Here is a 17,454-nt window from a genome sequence, read left to right on the forward strand (position 1 = left end):
ATTGGCTGAGGAGGAAGCCAGTCACTCCCCCTTTAGTTTTTAAGAACGCAGACAGGGCTTCACTGCAAAAAAAAGAGCTCGGCGGCTCCCGCGCTTTCCTAAAATGGTCCTGCGTCGAAGTGTGAGCTAACGCCCTCTAATTTCCCCTCCCTTCTGGGCGTTTGAAATTGTCCCCCACTCCCTCTCCCCGCAACCTTAGGGTGGTTAAGACACCTGGGTTCTAAACTTATTGCAGCCACGCCTCTTGCACCTCCGCTGTATCACCATTTCTAGTTACTCAACCGAAAGGATTAGAGTCCCCGAAGGCTCCTAGCTGTGGGACCAGTGGCAGAAACGCCTCCCGAGTCTGCGTAGTTCCTTAGAGCTGTCCTGGGACACCGGCATCCTGACTGCCCAGCTTTGGGATTTGCCCCGGCACCCCCTTATAGCGGAGCCAGGGCTCCAGGACCCCTGCTCTTTGTGAGTCCCTTCTCCAACTCGCCAGCGTCCCTACCGACTTCCGGGCTGGTCTCTGGGAAGTCGCACGGCTTTCTCTCGAGGTGTCACTGCGCCGAGACCCACACCCCCCACCCCTGCCACCCACGCCCCGCAGCCCACAAAGAAACAGCCATAGACATCTTCCTGGGGAGTCGTGAGGATGTTTTTGTTTGGTTGGTTTCGTTTGGGATGTTCTTTAAAGAGCGTCATATAGATATTTATATATATAAATTATTAATGTGGGGGAGGGGCAAGGGGCATACATCGCAGTGGGGGCGCGCACCCGGGGTGTGGGCGGCGGGGGAGGGGGAGGGGGAGGGGCAGGGGTGGCACACGATGCTACGCAAAACAGCCACAGCTAACAGATGAAATAATCACACCAGGGGTGAGGGGTAAGGGGTGAGGGGTGAGGGGGGGTGGGCGGGCAGCGGCCACGGTGTGGGGGGGGGGTTGGACGTGGGGGAGGAAGAAAGTCGGGGGCCAAGGGAGAGGGACCCGGTCCAAGATACTGTGCGCTTTCTGCCCCCACCCACCCCCTCCCTGCCTCCGCACACCACAGGAGCCTCAGCCTTGCATCTGTCCCTTCCTCCCTCCTGCCCAGAGGCCCGAGGCTGGGGCCTGAGCCACACCCCGGAGGCTCTGAGTGGCAGGCGGGGAGGGAGGCCTCCTGGGTCCAGAGGCAGGGGTCATGGTGCTCTCTCGATCGCAGGTCCTACAGCGGCTTGTCGCTTTCCTTCTTCAGATGACTGGGGGAAGAGGGGGCAGAACAAGGGGTTGGGGGGAGAGAGACTGAGGTCCATCCTGACCCGGCCCCGCTCACTGAGGATGGGTCCCCTCCCACGGGGGCCACATCCACCCCTGGTGGGCTGGGGTGCATCCCCTCCGCCAGGTCCCCTCCGCTGGGTCCCGGGCACTCTGTGGTACCTGTAGTAGTCCTCCTGGGCGGGCAGCGGCACACTGTGCAGCGGGTGATGGGCGTGCAGCCACTGCTGCTGCTCCAGCGCCAAGCGCTGCAACTCAGCCGACTGCGCGTGCATGGCCTGCAGCTGGTGAGCTGCCGACATCGGGGCAGAGAGGGAGGCTGGCAGGTCCCGGTATGGAGCAGCTGTGGGCAGGAAGGGCAGGGGCCATGTGACTGATGAGGTACTCAGATGGCCAGACACTGTACATACAGAGGAACCGCCACTAATCAACTTAGGTGATTAACATCTGTGCCTCTCGGCCAGGGCCTCAGCCGTCCTGCTCCCATTCCCAGTTCCTCCTGCCACCTCCTCACCTCTCCCCAAGCCCAATCAGACTGATTCCAGCACCTAACTTACTCCACCGTCTCCACCCCCAACCTCCATCCTTACCAAAGAGCTGGTGACGAAGAACTTCGTTCTCGTGCAGAGGGTGAGGAAGAAGGGGGTTGGGGAGGGTCCCAGCTGGGTAGGGGATCCGGGTAAGGTGAGACCCTGAGGCCAAGGGGTCAATGAGAGGGTGCACCGAGGCAGAGGCTGGAGGGTAGAGAAGAGGAAGGTGTCAACAGAAGGCAGGTTTGGGGAAAACCATGCAGTTGGGTGAAGGGCTCCATGCCTGGGAAGAGAGGTGGACGATCAAACACAGGGTGATCCAGTGAATCAAAAAATGCATCAGTGGAGGGGCTAGGGGTCTGAGAGATGGACAGGGTAAGACCCTACTGCAGGAGGGACAGATGGACGGATGGCAGAGGACAGGAGATTCCAGTTCTCAGAGGGACCTGAGGAATAGGGAGGGAGTGGACTACCGAGATTAGATGGAAGAGAAAAGGAAGTTTAGGAAATGAGACAGGGAGGAACTTAAAAGAGAGAGCAGAAGGAGCCTAGAATGAATGTGACTGTAAGGCTAGATGGGGCAGTGTTCTGACAATTAGAAAAATGGTGGAAAGACTCATTGTGAATAAAGCTCATTGTCACTTGTGATCCCACAGCCTGACCCACAGGGCTCTTTCTAGAAGGTCACAGATCTATAGATTCGGAGAGGAACATGAAACACCTCTGCCTGGATGGAGAAGATGTCAAGAAACAATAGAGCTGAACCCAGAGGAGCAAGAAAATAGTTACGAGAAGGGCTTGGGAACAGAGGCTGTGAGGGGAGGAAGGTCGCACTCCTTTAAAGGTTTCCACCTCCGCTTCTACCGTGGCGGGGGGGTGGGGGGGGTGGGGAGATGCCAGACCTGAACGGGGCTGGAGTGTGGGGCAGGGTCTCTGCAGTAGGGCTAGGGTAGGAAGAGACAGGCTGGGGAGGCAAAAAGACCAGGGCAGCAATCTCAGGAGAGCGGCTCAGGCCAGACGCGGGGTGGGAAGTCCAGGCCTGAGCAACAGAAGCGCCCGATGGCTTGCCAGGGTGCAAGGTGATCTCAAAGGGCCTGGCTAAGGACGAGGGAGTCTCACCTGCGTGGATGGCATCCTGCTGGTGGAGGTGCAGGTGAGAGTGGATGTGGGAGTGCTGGTGGTGATGGGGGGTCACGTTGAGCATCTGCAGCCGCGCCAGCGGGTCATTGCCCAGGGCGGCCACCCTTTCCGCGTGCTGCCTCTCAGCCGCCAGACGCTCCGCATAGGACATGTCAGGCCGCAGGGCGGGCCCAGCTGCCAGCGCTAGACGTTCTCTCTCCAGGGGCCCCAGGCTCGGATGGAAGGGGAAAGGGTGCAAGCCTGGGGGGCCGGGCTGCAGAGCCAGGCCCCCATGCCGGGGGAAGGGATCCAGGCCTGGCCCAGGGACCCCATGTAGGGGTTCTAGCTCACTGGGCTTCACCTCAAAGCCAGGCTTGAGGCGGTCACGCAGGTCTCGTTCACGGGCTTCCCGCTCCCTCTCCCGGGCTGCTGGGTCACTGCTGTACAAGGCCGGGACATTGTAACCCAGGAGCCCCGGGTCCACTGCCCCCAGGGGCACGTAGAACGGATGGTTGCGATTGCCAGGAGACATCACGTGGGGCCGGGCGTATTCACTGAGGGTGCGTAGGGCTGGAGTGTCGGGGCCCAGGTAGGGGGGCACTGTAGCCACAGCACTGCCCGGCTCAAATGGAGGGCGATGGGGCACTGGGCCGAGAGATGGGCACTCCACCGGAGCACGGCCCTCTTGAGCCAACTTCTGTGGGACACAGGGAGACGCGGGGTCAACAAGGCAGGTCCGGGTCCTCAGATGCTCATTTGTCTCAGCATCTGAATGCCTAAAGACTCAGCTTACTGTAACTCGGCCTACCAGGGATTTCCCTGCCCTTTCTCTTCCTACGGAGGAGAGATGCTCTTCCTACGATCCACGAGTACTGTGACCTGAGCTTGCCTTTCTTCAGCCCAGGGATGCAATTCCTGCCGCTGGAATCCTCCGGTCTCCATTTCCTGGGTTACCATGGCTCCTCCCGTCCGACAGGTGGCGCAAGCCCCGCCCCGAACCTCCCTGAGTCGCGTAGAGGGCGGCCCCAAGGCGGGCGGCGCGCGCAGTGACGCACTCACCACGCTGCGTTCCAGCTCGCGCTCCTTCTCGCGCTCGCGTTCCTTCTCGCGTTCCCGCTCGCGCTCGCGTTCCTTTTCTTCGCGCGCGCGCTGCTCGGCCTCGCGCCGCACCTTCTCTACCAGGTCGGCCCGCTTCTTGGCCAGCTTGGAGCCCTCCAGTGGCACGAAGTACAGGTCGCTGCGCGCGCACGAGTTAAAGCCGCGGTCCAGGTGTTTGTTGAACCTGCCGGGCGCCGAGGTAGAGCGCGCTCAGCCCCTGCGAGCGGCACCCCCACCGGCGGCCGAGATCAGGGCCTGGAGTACTTTGAAAAGCATCACACGAACGCGGGACCCGTCCCGCGCCCGCCACCCCCAACCCCCGCCCCGGCGCTCACCTGGCCGACTGGCTGGCATGGCTGGGCACATCTACCACCTTGGGAGGGGGCGAGGGGCTGCGGGCCGGGGGCACCGGGCTCTCGGGGGTCTCATATTCCTCCGCCGGCTCCTGTTTGATCTGCGTGGCGCTCAGGGGCGGCCCAGAGGCGGGGGCCGCAGGCGGTGCGGGCAGGGATGACAGGCCGGAGGGCCCCGCAGGCGGCAGCGGCCCGGGCCCCACGGTGGGCGAGCCCGGCTTGAAGGTCCCTGGGCCTGCGGGCGGCGAGGCGCCTCGGTAGCCCGGTGGGGTCCCCGTTCGGAAGGAGGGCGGCGACCCCGGCTTGTATCCAGGTGGAGTGGCTGTCTTGTAGGCCCCTGGAGACGGGGCTCGCTTGCCATATGGCGGCGGCCCAGGTGGGGAGGCTGTCTTGTAGCCTGCTGGCGAGGAAGCCACTGTGGCAATGACGGTGGAAAGTGTGGCCGAGGAGGTGGTGACCGGAGGCACCGGTGGGAAGGGGTAGGGCGCCCCTGGGGGGCCCTGGGAAGGAGAGGAGTGTGAACCCGGGTAGGACCCTTGAGAGGAGGAAGAGGAATTGGAAGAAGAGGAGGCTGGGGGTCCGTTGGGACCTGCTTGGCTGTAGGATACCTGGCTGTGAGGTGGGGGCAGGTGTGCTGGCCCTGGTGGATAGGGTCTCAGAGACCCCAGGGAGGGAGACATGGCATAGGGGTGTGTGTGGTGGGAACCACCGCTCTCCAGGGGGTGAGGATATGCTCCAGGGGGAGGGGGCCCAGAGCCCCCGTGATGTGGTGGTGGTTGCTGCTGCTGCTGCTGCTGCTGCTGGTGGTGGTGGTGATGTGTTGGGGCTGATGGGTGGGCCGTGGCCTGGCCTCCAGCTGAAGGAGGGAAGGGACCTGGGTGGGCACTGCTGTTGGCTAAGAGGCGGCCATAGGGAGGAGGTGGGGGGGGACCCTGGCTCCACACAGCCTGGGATGGGAGAGAAGGCTGCGTATACTTGGGGGGCTGATTGGAGACAGAGAGGCTGGTCGGGGGAGGGAAGGAGTGGGGATAGCTGGGCAGTGCCTGGGAAGCGGGGTACTGGGAGGCAGAGGCAGAAGAACTGGAAGAGGCAGCTGCTGCAGAGCTGCTAGTAGAGGATGAGTAAGGATACCTCATTGGGGGAGCAGGGGCTGAAGAGGAGGACGCAGGGGGCAGAGGATGGGGTGAAGGAGCAAGAGTGGGGCCCTTCTCCGGGCCAGGAGGAAGTCCACCCATGCTCTGCCCCATGGCATGGGGGGAGGGGAGATGCCCAGGTAGTGGCTGGGCCCCCAGGCCAGGAGGAGAGGCCGATGCATTGTTAAGGGGTCTCAGGGCAGGTGGGGGAGGCAGGTTTGGTGTCACGTGGGGGAAGGAGGCTGGTGGTGGTGCAGACGGTAGGTTTCCACCACCGACTGGAGTGTTAGGCGGCTTCGTTGGGGGAGCACCACCAGCCCCAGAGCTTGATATTGAAATGGGGGTGGTGGGTGGGGGGTGCTGCTTACCCCCACTAGGGGCCCCCACTGAAGAGGCAGCCCCGCCCCCCTTGGGACCCAGTGGGGGTCCAGACAAAACCCCCCCACCAGAGCCCCCAGGGTAGAGCTGTGGATGAGGGGGAGGAGCCCCTGGAGGAGCCTGGAACATCCGAGATGTGGGGGGCTCCATGGGAGCATGATATCCAGTGGGTGTCACAGCAGGGTGGGGTTCAAAGCCAGGCTCTGGCTGTCGGGGGGTGCTATCAGGTGGTGGAGGGGAGGGAGGGAAGAGTGGAGGTGGGTGATAGGGGCGGGCCGGGCCCTGGGACAGGCCAGAAGATGAGTCGGAGTCATTCTCCACGCTTCCAGGGCTGTAGATGCTAGGAGATGTGCTCCGGTTGTCCTGGTCGATGTCCCTGGGGTCGCTGCTGCCATCGTCATTGAGACTCCGCCCATCCAGACTGTCCAGATCGGAGGGAGACTGGGGCCGGGGCAGCTCCTGCTGCACAAGAGGGAGAGCCATGGTGGCCTTTGCTTTTCTTGCCTCCCCTGGATTTGGGGCCTCGCTGGCACAGAATGATTTCCCATCCACAGCACACCACTGCACCACGATGTGAAGAGTACTCTTGCTCAAGCCCACCGCCTGGCCATCTGGGGATCCTCCACTCTCACAGTCTCTCCGCTGCTCCCTAGCAGGCATCCACGTTCCCTTGGGGCAAACCCAGTTCCTTCCTCAGGCATCCATCTCTAGCATCTCCTCCCATTCCACAATTGAACTCAAATCCTTATCTTCCACCAGCCCATCTGCCATCCTCTCATCTCATCTACCCTTCTCATTAAACATCCCAGAAACCACTGGTTCTTAAAAAGACCGCTTCTGCATGCTCTTTATGACTAACTCGTTCCTCCTCCTAAGACTTCTCACCCTGGATCTCCTCCCCAGACCCTGCCTGAAAACCAGGCCCTAGAAAGGGAGAGGCTAGAATCCCCCACACTCTACCCATTCCTCTTTGGCTCTGCCTGGGCACCTGACACTCTGGCCAGAGCCCTAAAGACCTGACTGACATCCAGACAGGCCACTTTCATAAGTACTTGGATAAGACTTTTCTCTCATATTGCAGACAAAATTAAAGTAAGAATTGTGAGTGAAAGAAAGTTTGGGTGAAAGAATGTCAAGAAAATGGGTCATGATGGCGACAAGGGTATCCCACCTCAGTTTTGGTCTTTTTTGGTGCATTGGTCTCCTCACTTTCGCTCTCTGAGATCTCTTCACTCCGGCCCTGCTTGCTGACCTTTGGGGTGGAGGCTTCCTCTACTCGGGCTTTCTGTTAGAAAGAAAATTCCTATCCTGTACTCCCAAGCTCCACCAGTGCCCTAGGCCAGACAGGAAGCTCCCCCCAGCACACACATACACCGTCAGCCCTGGTGCCCGGGCATCCTGTGGCAGGACGTGGGGACAGAATACCTTGGCCGTCTGCCTAGACTTCTCGGCTTTGCCATCGCTGCTGGACGTGCTGACCCCGCCAGGGGAGGCCCGGCCCCTCGGTCTCAGCTCTTCCCGGGGCCCGGGGGCCTCTTTCTTCCGTCCACTCCTCATTGACATCTGAGGGAGAAGGAAGTGAGCAGATGATGCAGTTTTCTACATTATACCTCACTTCATCCTGTGCCTCCTTTCTATTCCCCTCCAGTGGCTGTCGCGGAAGGATGGGGTTCAAAGCCAGGCTCAGCTGTCAGGGGAGGAAGAAAGGAGGGAGGAAAGAGTCGAGGAGGGTGGCCGGGGTGAGCGGAGCACTGGGACAGGCCAGAATCTTCCCTGACCATGGCCTTCTGTGTCTCTCATTTTAGCTCCTACTTACTGAGTCTTTATTCTGTCGTGTCTTCATTCTTCAGGCTGTGGAGACCCCATTCTCCTCTGCCCGGGCAGCTGGATACAGAAACTTCTCTGCTTCACCCTAAGTTCCCCCTAGCTACGGCCTGGGAAGCAAGAAGCAGGCTCTCCAAGTTTTCAGCACCTGGAACTTGCAGGGTCTGTCTGCAGTGAAGCCTGTTGGAAAAAGACCATCAGATTCTCCGAACTGGAGAACAGAGTCTGAAGGGGGTACTACTGCACTTGTCAAGGGGCTGAGTGGGCAGCCTGGCCATGACACACTGCTGGCTTGCCCATGGGCCACTCCAGCTGTCAGTAAGTGAGGGAACCTCTGCTGGCAATGTCATCCCCTTCATCTCTTGGGAAGGCAGAAAGCACAGATGTTTCTATACGCCCCGATTCAGATCACACTACTTCCCCCTTGGAAATATGTGTGCACACGAAATTCCACAGAGCCTTACAAAAGGAGCACAAAGAAATGTACCTGCAGTATTACTGATTTATTGAGTGCCTTCTTTATGTCAAGCCCTTAGTTGACATAAAGCCCAATTTCATTTCATATTTACAACCATCCCTGAAAGTGAAAGTCGCTCAGTCGTGTCCGATTCTTTGTGACCCTATGGACTATAGAGTCCAGGGAATTCTCCAGGCCAGAATACTGGAGTGGGTAGCCATTCCCTTCTCCAGGGGATCTTCCCAATCCAGGGATCGAACCCAGGTCTCCCACATTGCAGGCGGATTCTTTACCAGCTGAGCCACTGGGGAAGCCCAACCCTAAAAAGGAGGTAGTCTTATTATTCCCATTATATAGGTGAGGAGACTGAGGATCAAAGATTGTGATTGTGACTTGCCCAACTTCACATGATGAGTACACAGTGAGGAACTAGAGACAGTGCCAGAATCAAGCCCCACCCCCCTGACTGCCAAGCGCATGCTCTTTTTTCAGTACTTAGCTATACTCTCATTAGAAGTTGGTGAGGAGAATTCTCAGAAGGCCTAGATCAGTCTCAGAGACATGAAAAGAATCTTTCTTCACATCAGAGTAGGTGGGAGAACAATGTTCCATTCAACAGCGCAAGGCGCGTAGCCTTACCAACGCCAAGACCAAACTGAGGTGTCCCCAAAGTGCCAAACTTCAATTCCGAGTCTCATAAGACCCCCGCTCTAGTGCTTGGGTCCCCTAAGGCTGGAGGAAAACTCAGAGCTTTCACTTGACCAACCAAATCAGTGGAGATCACTGAGCAAACACTCTGAGTTTATACATAAGTAAGCCTGTCCTCCCATCTAGTTTAGACAGGGGCTCGCAGCTCCTCATAGCCAATCTATATACATCTATATACTTGCTTATATATACCTATCTACATAGTTAGCAATTTTCATTTTCACTTGTGTTTCCTGCTAAGTGTCATATCTCTCCATGTTACTTACCATAAGATCTTTTGAGAAAAAAATACTATCTTCTTTTTATTTATTTTTGGTTGTGCCCTGGCTTCTTGTCGTGTTGGCTTCTCTTGTTGCGGAGCAGAGGCCAAATAGTTGTGGTTCATAGGTCTAGTTACTCCATGGCATGGGGGATCTTCCCGGATCAGGGGTTGAACCTGTGTCCTCTGCATTGGCAGGCAAATTCTTAACCACTGGACCACCAGGGAAGTCCCCGAAATACTATCTTCTTATTGTTTTCTTCCTTTCTAGATCCCTCGCGATGTCCTGTACATATGGGTGTTCTGGTCTCTTTTTGCTGCTGACCTTTAAACCCACTGACTTTAGCTTACTCTGAGCTGAAAGCTCTGGCTATGGAAACAGCATTTCCACATTCTACAGCATATTTTCCCAAGGAATACAGAGTAATACCTTCTCACTCACCTCCACTGAACCCTCTTGAGGCATGCAGTGAGAGGTTAGCCTAACTTTTCCAGGAAACTTACTAAAAATCTACTTAAAGTCACAAAATAGCTGGGTCAGAATCCAGGTCTGAGCTTACAACTGATGCTTTGCCCAGTCTGCCAGCCATTTCTCTTCCACTACAACTATTACCACATTTTTGAGCTGCAGTGTAAATTGGTTTTCAAATATTGTCAACCCACTCCCACCAAAACCCAAAGAACAAAACCCAACATAACAAAAGGGGGAAACAATCTTAACGAAAGCACAAGAGAGATGATAGTGACTGGTGTGTCTTTTGGCAGCCCCTATAAAGGAGGATACTCGCCTTCCTATCACAGAACCATCTTCACCGTAGGTGAGTCAGGGAAAGGCAGGAATGGATGTACCTGAAGAAGAGAGCAAGCCCAGTGTGCCCCTCCCCCACCTCAACTTTTACATCAGTTGAAATCTGATAAAATTATCAATGGGTAGCTCTGAAGAAGAAAAGCGGTCATAAAAGGGTAGGTGACCCTGGGGAGGAGGAGTGGCAGAAGAAAGGAGGAGATAGGGTTGGGTTATACATACATTCCTGAGCCGAGAGCCTCTTTTAGCACTTACAAGCTGAGCTAACTACCCTCCTTCCTGTTCTAGTAGTCAGTCACTGTAATTCCAATTTATAAAGCACTTACTGTGTGTCTGCAAAAAACTAAGCACCTTCACCTTCAGCACCTTACTGCAAAAGTAAAATTATCAAGGCCAGACTGGGGAGGTGGAAACATGAAAAATAAGGAAAAAGAGTCTCTAAGTAAGAACAGGAAAACAAATTAAGGGAGAAATGTAATAGAGGTCAGAAGGAATACACTCGAGGCACAAGGCTTTCTAGGATGCGCTTGCAGGGTAAATTTCAGGAACGTAGGCCCAGCCCCCACCATTCGTTCCAGAACTTCCAGACTAACAAACCAGTCCTAGATAACAGTGCAGCCCAGACCAGCAGATAACAAGGTAGGGCCTAAGCTTCAGGATCTACAGTTGTCACTGGGACCTCAGATACCATCTTATCTGTGACCCTTGGTCAGTAAGGCCAAGGCTCAAAGAAAGAGAAGTGACTTGCCCAAGGTCACAGTTACTTGGCGGTGCACCCAGGACTAGACCAGGAACTAGGTCTCCTGGCTCCGGTCCTGAAGCCCACCACACCAGCTGTTCCACAGCCCTCTCCCCTGGGCCACTCTCACCTGGGATGGGCATGGAGGGCCCAGCCATGCCTACAAGGTGGGAGAAATTGAAGGTCGAATGCTGGCTGAGGGAAGGGGTCACCATGGAGACTGTCTGGGAATGAGGAAAAGGGATACTTGGGAAGGAAGACTCAAGTTTAAGAAAAGGGAGAAAAATCTGCACAAAGAAGCAAAAGATTACTGTATACAAAAAGTCCCAGGACTTACCTGGTGGTCCAGTGGTTAAGAATCTGCCTGCCAATGCAAAGCACACAGTTTGATCCCTGGTCTGGGAACCAAGATCCCACATGTTATGGGGCAACTAAGCTTCATATGCCACAACTACTGAGCCTGCGCACCCTAGAGCCCGTGCTCCACAACAAGAGAAGCCAGAGGCAATGAGAAGCGGGCACACTGCAACTCAAGAAAGCCCGAATTCAGGAAAAAGAGCCCGCGCGCCACAAAGAAGACCTAGCACAGCCAAAAATAAAATTAAATAATAACATTTTTTTTTTAAGTTTCTAATAACGAACTGCCAAAGGTGGTATAACTAGGATCAGGAGCGTTTCTATCCTCCCACCATGCCTAAGGGGAAGGACTTGAAGAAACACACATGACCTGCAAGGAATATATATACTTGTTCCCAAAGACAGCTGGATGGAGGCAGGTGGAGGCTCCGAGGAACCTCCTCTCCACTAGCAGCACCAGAAACATCCTCCAGAACTCAGCCAAGAGTCCCAAGGACACAGTAAAAGGCTGAGGCCCCCGTCAAGATTCTGAGCCCCCATCTCTTGGACATCGGCTGGATCATTGCCATGCCAACAAAATGGCAGACCCTGCCCCTCAAGAGTCCATCCCAGGGGTCCATCTGTCAGCCACTCCCCCTCCAGTTGCCAAAGCAACTCCTGTCCTCCTTTGGCACCCTCAGGGAAGGGAGCTTAAAGAGCACCTACCCCAGTAGAGACAAGTGCATGCACAAAGGGAAATCTTTGAGCACAAAACAGTAATGAAGATCCACCCCCTCTTAAAGAAACCACAGCTAGAGGGGCAGTGGGTGCTCTGGGGATTTGTGGGTGGAGGTCACAACTTGTTTGGAGTGCCTGTAAGATTGCCCAGTTTGCTCCAGTCCACCCTCCCAGAAACCGTTTCCCCCCCAAGTCTCCCTCCAGGGGTCCTGTCTTCCTCATCACTTGCAGAAGGAACCGCACTACTGGACCCCAGCGTGGCCCTCTCCAAGAAGTACCCTACGCTTGGGATTGGAAAAACAGGGTCAGAGGTGACCCGGAGTTGGGGAAAGAAAATTGAGTCACAAAGGCATCACCTTCCCACTTCCACCCGGGGAATACGCCGGGTTTTTCTTCTCAAAGGCGGCCCTCTCGGAGCGGGTCCCGGTTTCCCCAGGTTCCAGTCTCCGCCCTCAATCAGCTACAAACCCTCTCTATCTACCTACCACACCCCTTCCCCATTTCCCACCTCCCTTCTATACCTGGCACCCCGAACCCCAGGCTCTGACACTCGGGTTCTGGGCCTTTGGGGCTTCTCCTGGAGTCCTCATGCCCCACCTCGCTGCCATCTCTCCATTCCTTTTTGCCTTTCCCCAAAGCCCCCTCCCGGGCACCCCGTTTTTCCTCCGCCAAACACCCACCTCGGGGTTCCTCTTTGGGGCTCGGGGTCCTGCCTACCCTCCAGCCCCATTGGCCCTCCTCCTGAGACCCTCCCACCTCCCCCTACCTTCCAGATACTCCAAGTGCCCCGACCCTCTTCCCTCCTCGGGGGCCGGCCCCACCCCTTGAGCCCCCAGCTTCAAGCCGGGCATTGCCCGCAGTGGGGGACCAGATCGGAAAAATAACAAATGGAGGCGGCGGCGGCGGCGGCGGCTGCGGGAGGGGGAACTGGGAAGGGTGGGGGCGGGGAGCCGCGGACCAGAACCCCGGCGGGCCCGAGGCCCAGGCGGCAGCAGGGCTTACCTGGTTGTAGTTCGGGACGGCTGGCAGGCTCCGAGCGGATTCGGGGCTCCGGCGCCTCCGGGGGGCGGCGGCGGCCGCTCCCCCGCCCCCCTCTCCTCTTCCCGGCTTCAGTCGCCGCCGCGACGGCGGCGGCGGCGGCCCCGACCCCCCCGGAGGGCGGCCCCCATCCCCCCTCTTACCCCACCTGGCCCCGGTCGCCCGCCGGCCTCCGGAGCAAATCCCGATCCCCGCTCGCGCTCGGCCCCTCCCCAGGCCCGCCGCCTCCCCCTGCCACCCGGAACGCCCGGGCCGCGCCACCCGCCCCCGCCGCGCCGCCGTCCGCCCCCGCTGCCCGGCCGACTCTCCGCGCGGCTGCGACCCGCCGCCTCCCGCCCACCGCCCGCGCCCGCCCGGCGCAGCCCACACTGCCGCGATCCCCGGCCCCCTTAGGCGGCCTCCGCCCGCGGCCTCCGCCCCTGCCCGGCGGTTGTCTCCCTCGCCCCTTCCTGGCCCCTCCCCGAGGCCGCCGGTACCCCCGAAACGGGTCCCGGCCCCAGGCCCCTGCCCGATGCGGGGCTGCGGGCGGGCGGGCTGGGCGGCGCGTCCGGCGACTCGCACAGGAAAGCGGACGGCGAAGGGAGGGAGCTTGGGAGAGGGGGATGGGAGAAGGGAGGAAGAGGGAGAAGGAGGGAGCGCGGAGGAACGGAGGAGAGAGGGGCCGGGAGGGAGCCGCGAGGGAGGGAGCGCGAGGCGAGCCGCGAGGGGGGAGGGGATCCGGAGAGGGGGAGGCGCCGCGCAAGCTGGCCGAGACCAAGGCCGAGGGGCCCGGGGCGCGGGGAGGGGTGCGCCGAGGCGGAATGCGGGGAGCCCGCGGGCCTGGCGCGGGAGAGGGCTAGATGGGAGGAGGCGGGCGCGGGCCGTTATGGGGGAGGCTTGAGAAGTTTGGGGGGCCTAGGGGTGTGTGCGGAGGTGAGGGGGGAGGCTGTGGGTGTGTGGCAAAGCCGCGGGGATGGGGTGAGGTTGGAGGGATGGTGCTTCTTGGGGGCAATGAGATGTGACCAGGGGAGGCGAAAGAAGCTTGGGGTGACAGCGTCTGTGGCAGACACGTAGCGGAAGAGATTTGTTGGGGGGGCAGTTGTGAGAGAATGGGATGAAGTTTGGGGTCATAAGGAGGGGAAGAAATTGACAAGATGGGGACATTTACGGGAGGATGGGTTTCTGGAAGAGTGAAGAGCCTGGGGGTGAAGGGTGTTGGGGAAAGAACAGGAAGCATAAGAATTTGGAGGAGTGACAAGTCTAAAGATGTCCTGTGGAGAAAGAAGGAAAACTAGAGGAACCTTAAGAAAGGATAAAGGAGGTGGGGCTAGATGCAGATTCCAAGGGGGACTGGGTTCTGGGTGGGAGAGGAAGGTGGGAGACTGGGATGGCTGGATTGGGGGTGGGGGGAGCGGGTTCTGAAAGAGCTGAGGAGAGTTTCTTGGGCAAGAGGAGGGAGATAGAAGTGGGGGAGGGAGTAAAGCTGATTAGGAGGAAATGTAAGAGCAGGCAAGGCCTTTGGTGGCCCTAAGAGGGAAAGTCTGTGAGGAGGACAAGCTGGTGGACATGGCAAGGGAAAGCAGGAGAAGGCAATGGTAGGAATGAGGAGGACAAGCCGGCAGAGGGAAGACGTTCATTTATGGAAGTGGGACACCCTCCCCAGGCCCTCTTGCTGGCGGTAGCTCCATTTTCCATCTCAAATCTGTCTGAAGTCATCACTCATGGTACTTGTAGGGGGAGGTCGGGTGGGGACTAGGCTCCATGTGGAGACAACCTCAAGTGCCCCTATTATTCTAATGTGGAGACCATTCCACCACAGATTCTCTCCAGGCAGCCTCTGCCCCTGACAGTCCCCAGCCACTCCCAGTCTTCAGCCAGGAGACCAGCACCCCCAGTCCACCCTACCCCCCCAGGGTCTCCTGGGCTCTCTCCCTGCCCCACGCCAAGCAGCAACATCTCTCAGGACAAAGGACACCAAGACGCTGGGTGATTTTTGGCAGCAGAGATTGGGAAGGCCAGAGAATGGGAGGGAGGCAGGCTGGGAACCAGGAAGAGCTGGAGCTGGAGTTGGGATTGGGAGCCCTCACTAGCACTCCCGATTTGGGGCGGGGATGGGGTAGTTGTGCCAGCAGGCCGGCTTGAGGCTGAGGGTGGGCCCTGAAGGTGGGATCCCCACCACCACCCAGCCTCCGGAGAAGGAAGGAGATTGGTTATGGAGCAACTGGTAGATTTTACCTCCTATTTCCCCGAGGCCAGCTCAGCCAAGCTCTAGGAATACCCAGAAATGCTAAATGGATTCGTGCACCGGGAGCCTGAGCAGGAAGCCTTCCCTGGCCTAGGAATGAATTCCCACTCTTCAGACTCTTGAATCAGCTGGCACTCACTCTATTACCCCAGGCCCACCTTATCCCTCAGGGTTTTCCAGACAACTCCACCCTGCCCACCCGCTGCTCACTGCACCCTAGGAGGACCCCAGCTCCTTCTCCCCACCCCCAACTTTGCTCCAAGACTCCTCCTCTCCCCGAGGTTCCCCCCTCCCCATTGCATTTCCTCTCTCGCTGCACTGCCCAGGCTCAGTCCCCCACTGGGCCCTGGCCCAGGCTCTTCCCAACTCCCTTCCAGGCTAAGCCCTTCTGCCTCCTTTTTTTTAACCACTAAGGGATCAGTTAGGATGGTGACATGTTGTTGCGTCCCTAAGTCGTGTCCGATTCTGCGACACCATGGACTGTAGCCCTCCAGATTCCTCTGTCCATGGGATTCTCCAAGCAAGAATACTGGAGTGGGTTGCCATTTCCTTCTCCAGGGGATCTTCCCAACCCAGGGATGGAACCCATGTCTTCTGCATTGCAGACAGATTCATTACCGCTGACCTGGATGGTGACATATCTGAGCCTAAAAGAAGAGGAGAGTGAAAACAGAAGCCAGGGCCTCTCCCCTCCAGATCCTCCCCGACCTGAAGGCCGGATTCAGTTCAGCTTCAGGGAGCATCACACACACCCCACCATCATTGGTCACCCCAGCTCCCCCTCTCTGGCCCCAGCTCCCCACAACCCACCTGTTTCCAGGCAACAGCACATAAGGAAAGTGGAGAGAGGGGCCTGGGAGGCCCAGGGAGGGGGAGATGTAACCCAATCCACCCCAGTACCTGAGAGTTTTTTGGGGAGGTGGTCATGAGAAGGTGACCCATCGAGGAAAGAGGGCAGAGGTTGGGAAACATGGCTCCAGCCAGGAGTCAGCCTAGGAGTTACTGAAGAAAGGTGCATGTAATGGACCCCAGAGTAAAGCGCGGGGTGCCCCAAGGGAAACAAAAAGGGATGCCAGGGGACACGGGAGCAGGGAAAGCTGAGATGTCCGCGCTGGAACGAAGAGGCACAGAGGTTGGGGCGAGAAACCCTTTGACTGAAAAGGGCCGAGTTGTCAGCGATACGGGAAAGAAAACAGAGAAACGGGTCTTGCCCGTACAGAGCTGGAATCCTCTTCCAGTCCCGGAGCTGGGCAGAATGGCAGAGGGGGCCCAGTACCAGAACTCAGAGTAGAAACCGAGTGGGAGGCCCACAGAGGGAGCAGCCTTGCGGTTCCTCCCACCCTCGCTCTGGCTCCGGTGCTGTCGGCCTCCCGCAGAGCCTTGGCTCCCTCTAGTGGCCGCAGCTCCCCACCACTCGGGCCAGGTAGCCGAGCCCTAGACCGCGGCCCAGTGGTAAAAAAAAAAAAAAAAAATCCGCCTGCCAATGCAGGAGATGCGGGTTCAATCCCTGGGTTGGGAGGATCCCCTGGAGGAGGGCATGGCAACCTATTCCAGTATTCTTGCCTGCAAAATCCCATGGACAGAGGAGCCTGGCAGGCTACAGTCCATGGGGTCACTGAATCAGACACCACTTAGGCACCAAACAACAAAGAGGGGGCTCATCCTCCCCCTGCCCCTAGGTAGTTCCTGCGTTCCTGTCTCAGTGCTAGGGCTCTGCTGGAGCCGAAGTGTGATAGTGGGTCTCCAGTCACACACTGGCCCTTTGCTTGCAGGCTCACCCAGCCAGGGGCCTGTTGATCACCCCAGGTCCTGAATTTCCAGTTTACTGGAAGCTACATGTCCTCAGGCCTCTGCAGCTTGCATGGGGTGCTGCCCAGACAGTGCTGGCCCATCCCAGGCGCTCCAGGACTCAATCTGGGAGAGGCCCTGTACACTGGAGCCCCTCCAGTCCCCAGGTCCGTCAACTCTCTGGTCAAGGGCCTTGGTGAATCTGCAGACACTTTGGATCCCATTCTCCAAAAATGCGCACCCATACGTTTGATACTTTTAGGAATTCTTGGACCCCAGGCTAAAAATTCTAATTCCACACGCCCCCCCACCCCCAGGAGGGAGAGGGGGAAGGCAGGTCAAGGAGCTCCCCACCTGGCCAGGGAAGTATAGGCAGTGCCATCCTCCTGACCTTATTTGTTGGATTGCTTCCTCTTTCTGTGCCCTCCCCAGCTTTTTTTTTTTTTTTTTTTATTGGCTGTGCCGAGTCTTCTTTGCTGCCCGGGCTTTTGGTGGGGCTACTCTCTACTTGCGGTATGTGGGCTTCCCTTGTTGCGGAGCACAGGCGTGCGAGCTTCAGTAGTTGCGGTTCCTGGGCTCTAGAGCACAGGCTCAGTAGTTGTGGTGCACTGGGCTTAGTTGCTCTGTGGCACGTGGCATCTTCCCAGATCAAGGATCGAACCCGTGTCTCCTTCACTGGTAGGTGAGC

The 17,454-nt window shown here is 58.0% G+C and overlaps 1 protein-coding gene across 2 annotated transcripts; it reads right to left on the reverse strand.

Annotated features, from left to right (window-relative positions):
• Nucleotides 1–618: 618 nt before the first annotated feature.
• ATN1 (atrophin 1) lies at nt 619–12,947 on the reverse strand. 2 transcript variants are annotated; one of them, XM_081588050.1, is made up of 10 exons: nt 12,719–12,947; nt 7,667–7,854; nt 7,276–7,413; nt 7,022–7,135; nt 4,322–6,309; nt 3,948–4,170; nt 2,889–3,585; nt 1,830–1,973; nt 1,402–1,582; nt 619–1,223 (listed from the first exon to the last, which is right to left on the reverse strand). In XM_081588050.1, the coding sequence occupies exons 2-10, from the start codon at nt 7,691–7,693 to the stop codon at nt 1,190–1,192; spliced, it is 3,546 nt and encodes a 1,181-aa protein (XP_081444176.1). In that variant the 5' UTR covers nt 7,694–7,854; nt 12,719–12,947; the 3' UTR covers nt 619–1,189. The 2 variants fall into 2 exon arrangements, with proteins under 2 accessions (XP_081444176.1, XP_081444175.1); XM_081588049.1 differs by having other exon boundaries at nt 4,322–6,312.
• Nucleotides 12,948–17,454: the final 4,507 nt, after the last annotated feature.

This window comes from Giraffa tippelskirchi, chromosome 4 (assembly GCF_054371585.1).
Source record: "Giraffa tippelskirchi isolate mGirTip1 chromosome 4, T2T-mGirTip1v1.2.pri, whole genome shotgun sequence".
In the NCBI taxonomy this organism is placed as follows: domain Eukaryota; kingdom Metazoa; phylum Chordata; class Mammalia; order Artiodactyla; family Giraffidae; genus Giraffa; species Giraffa tippelskirchi.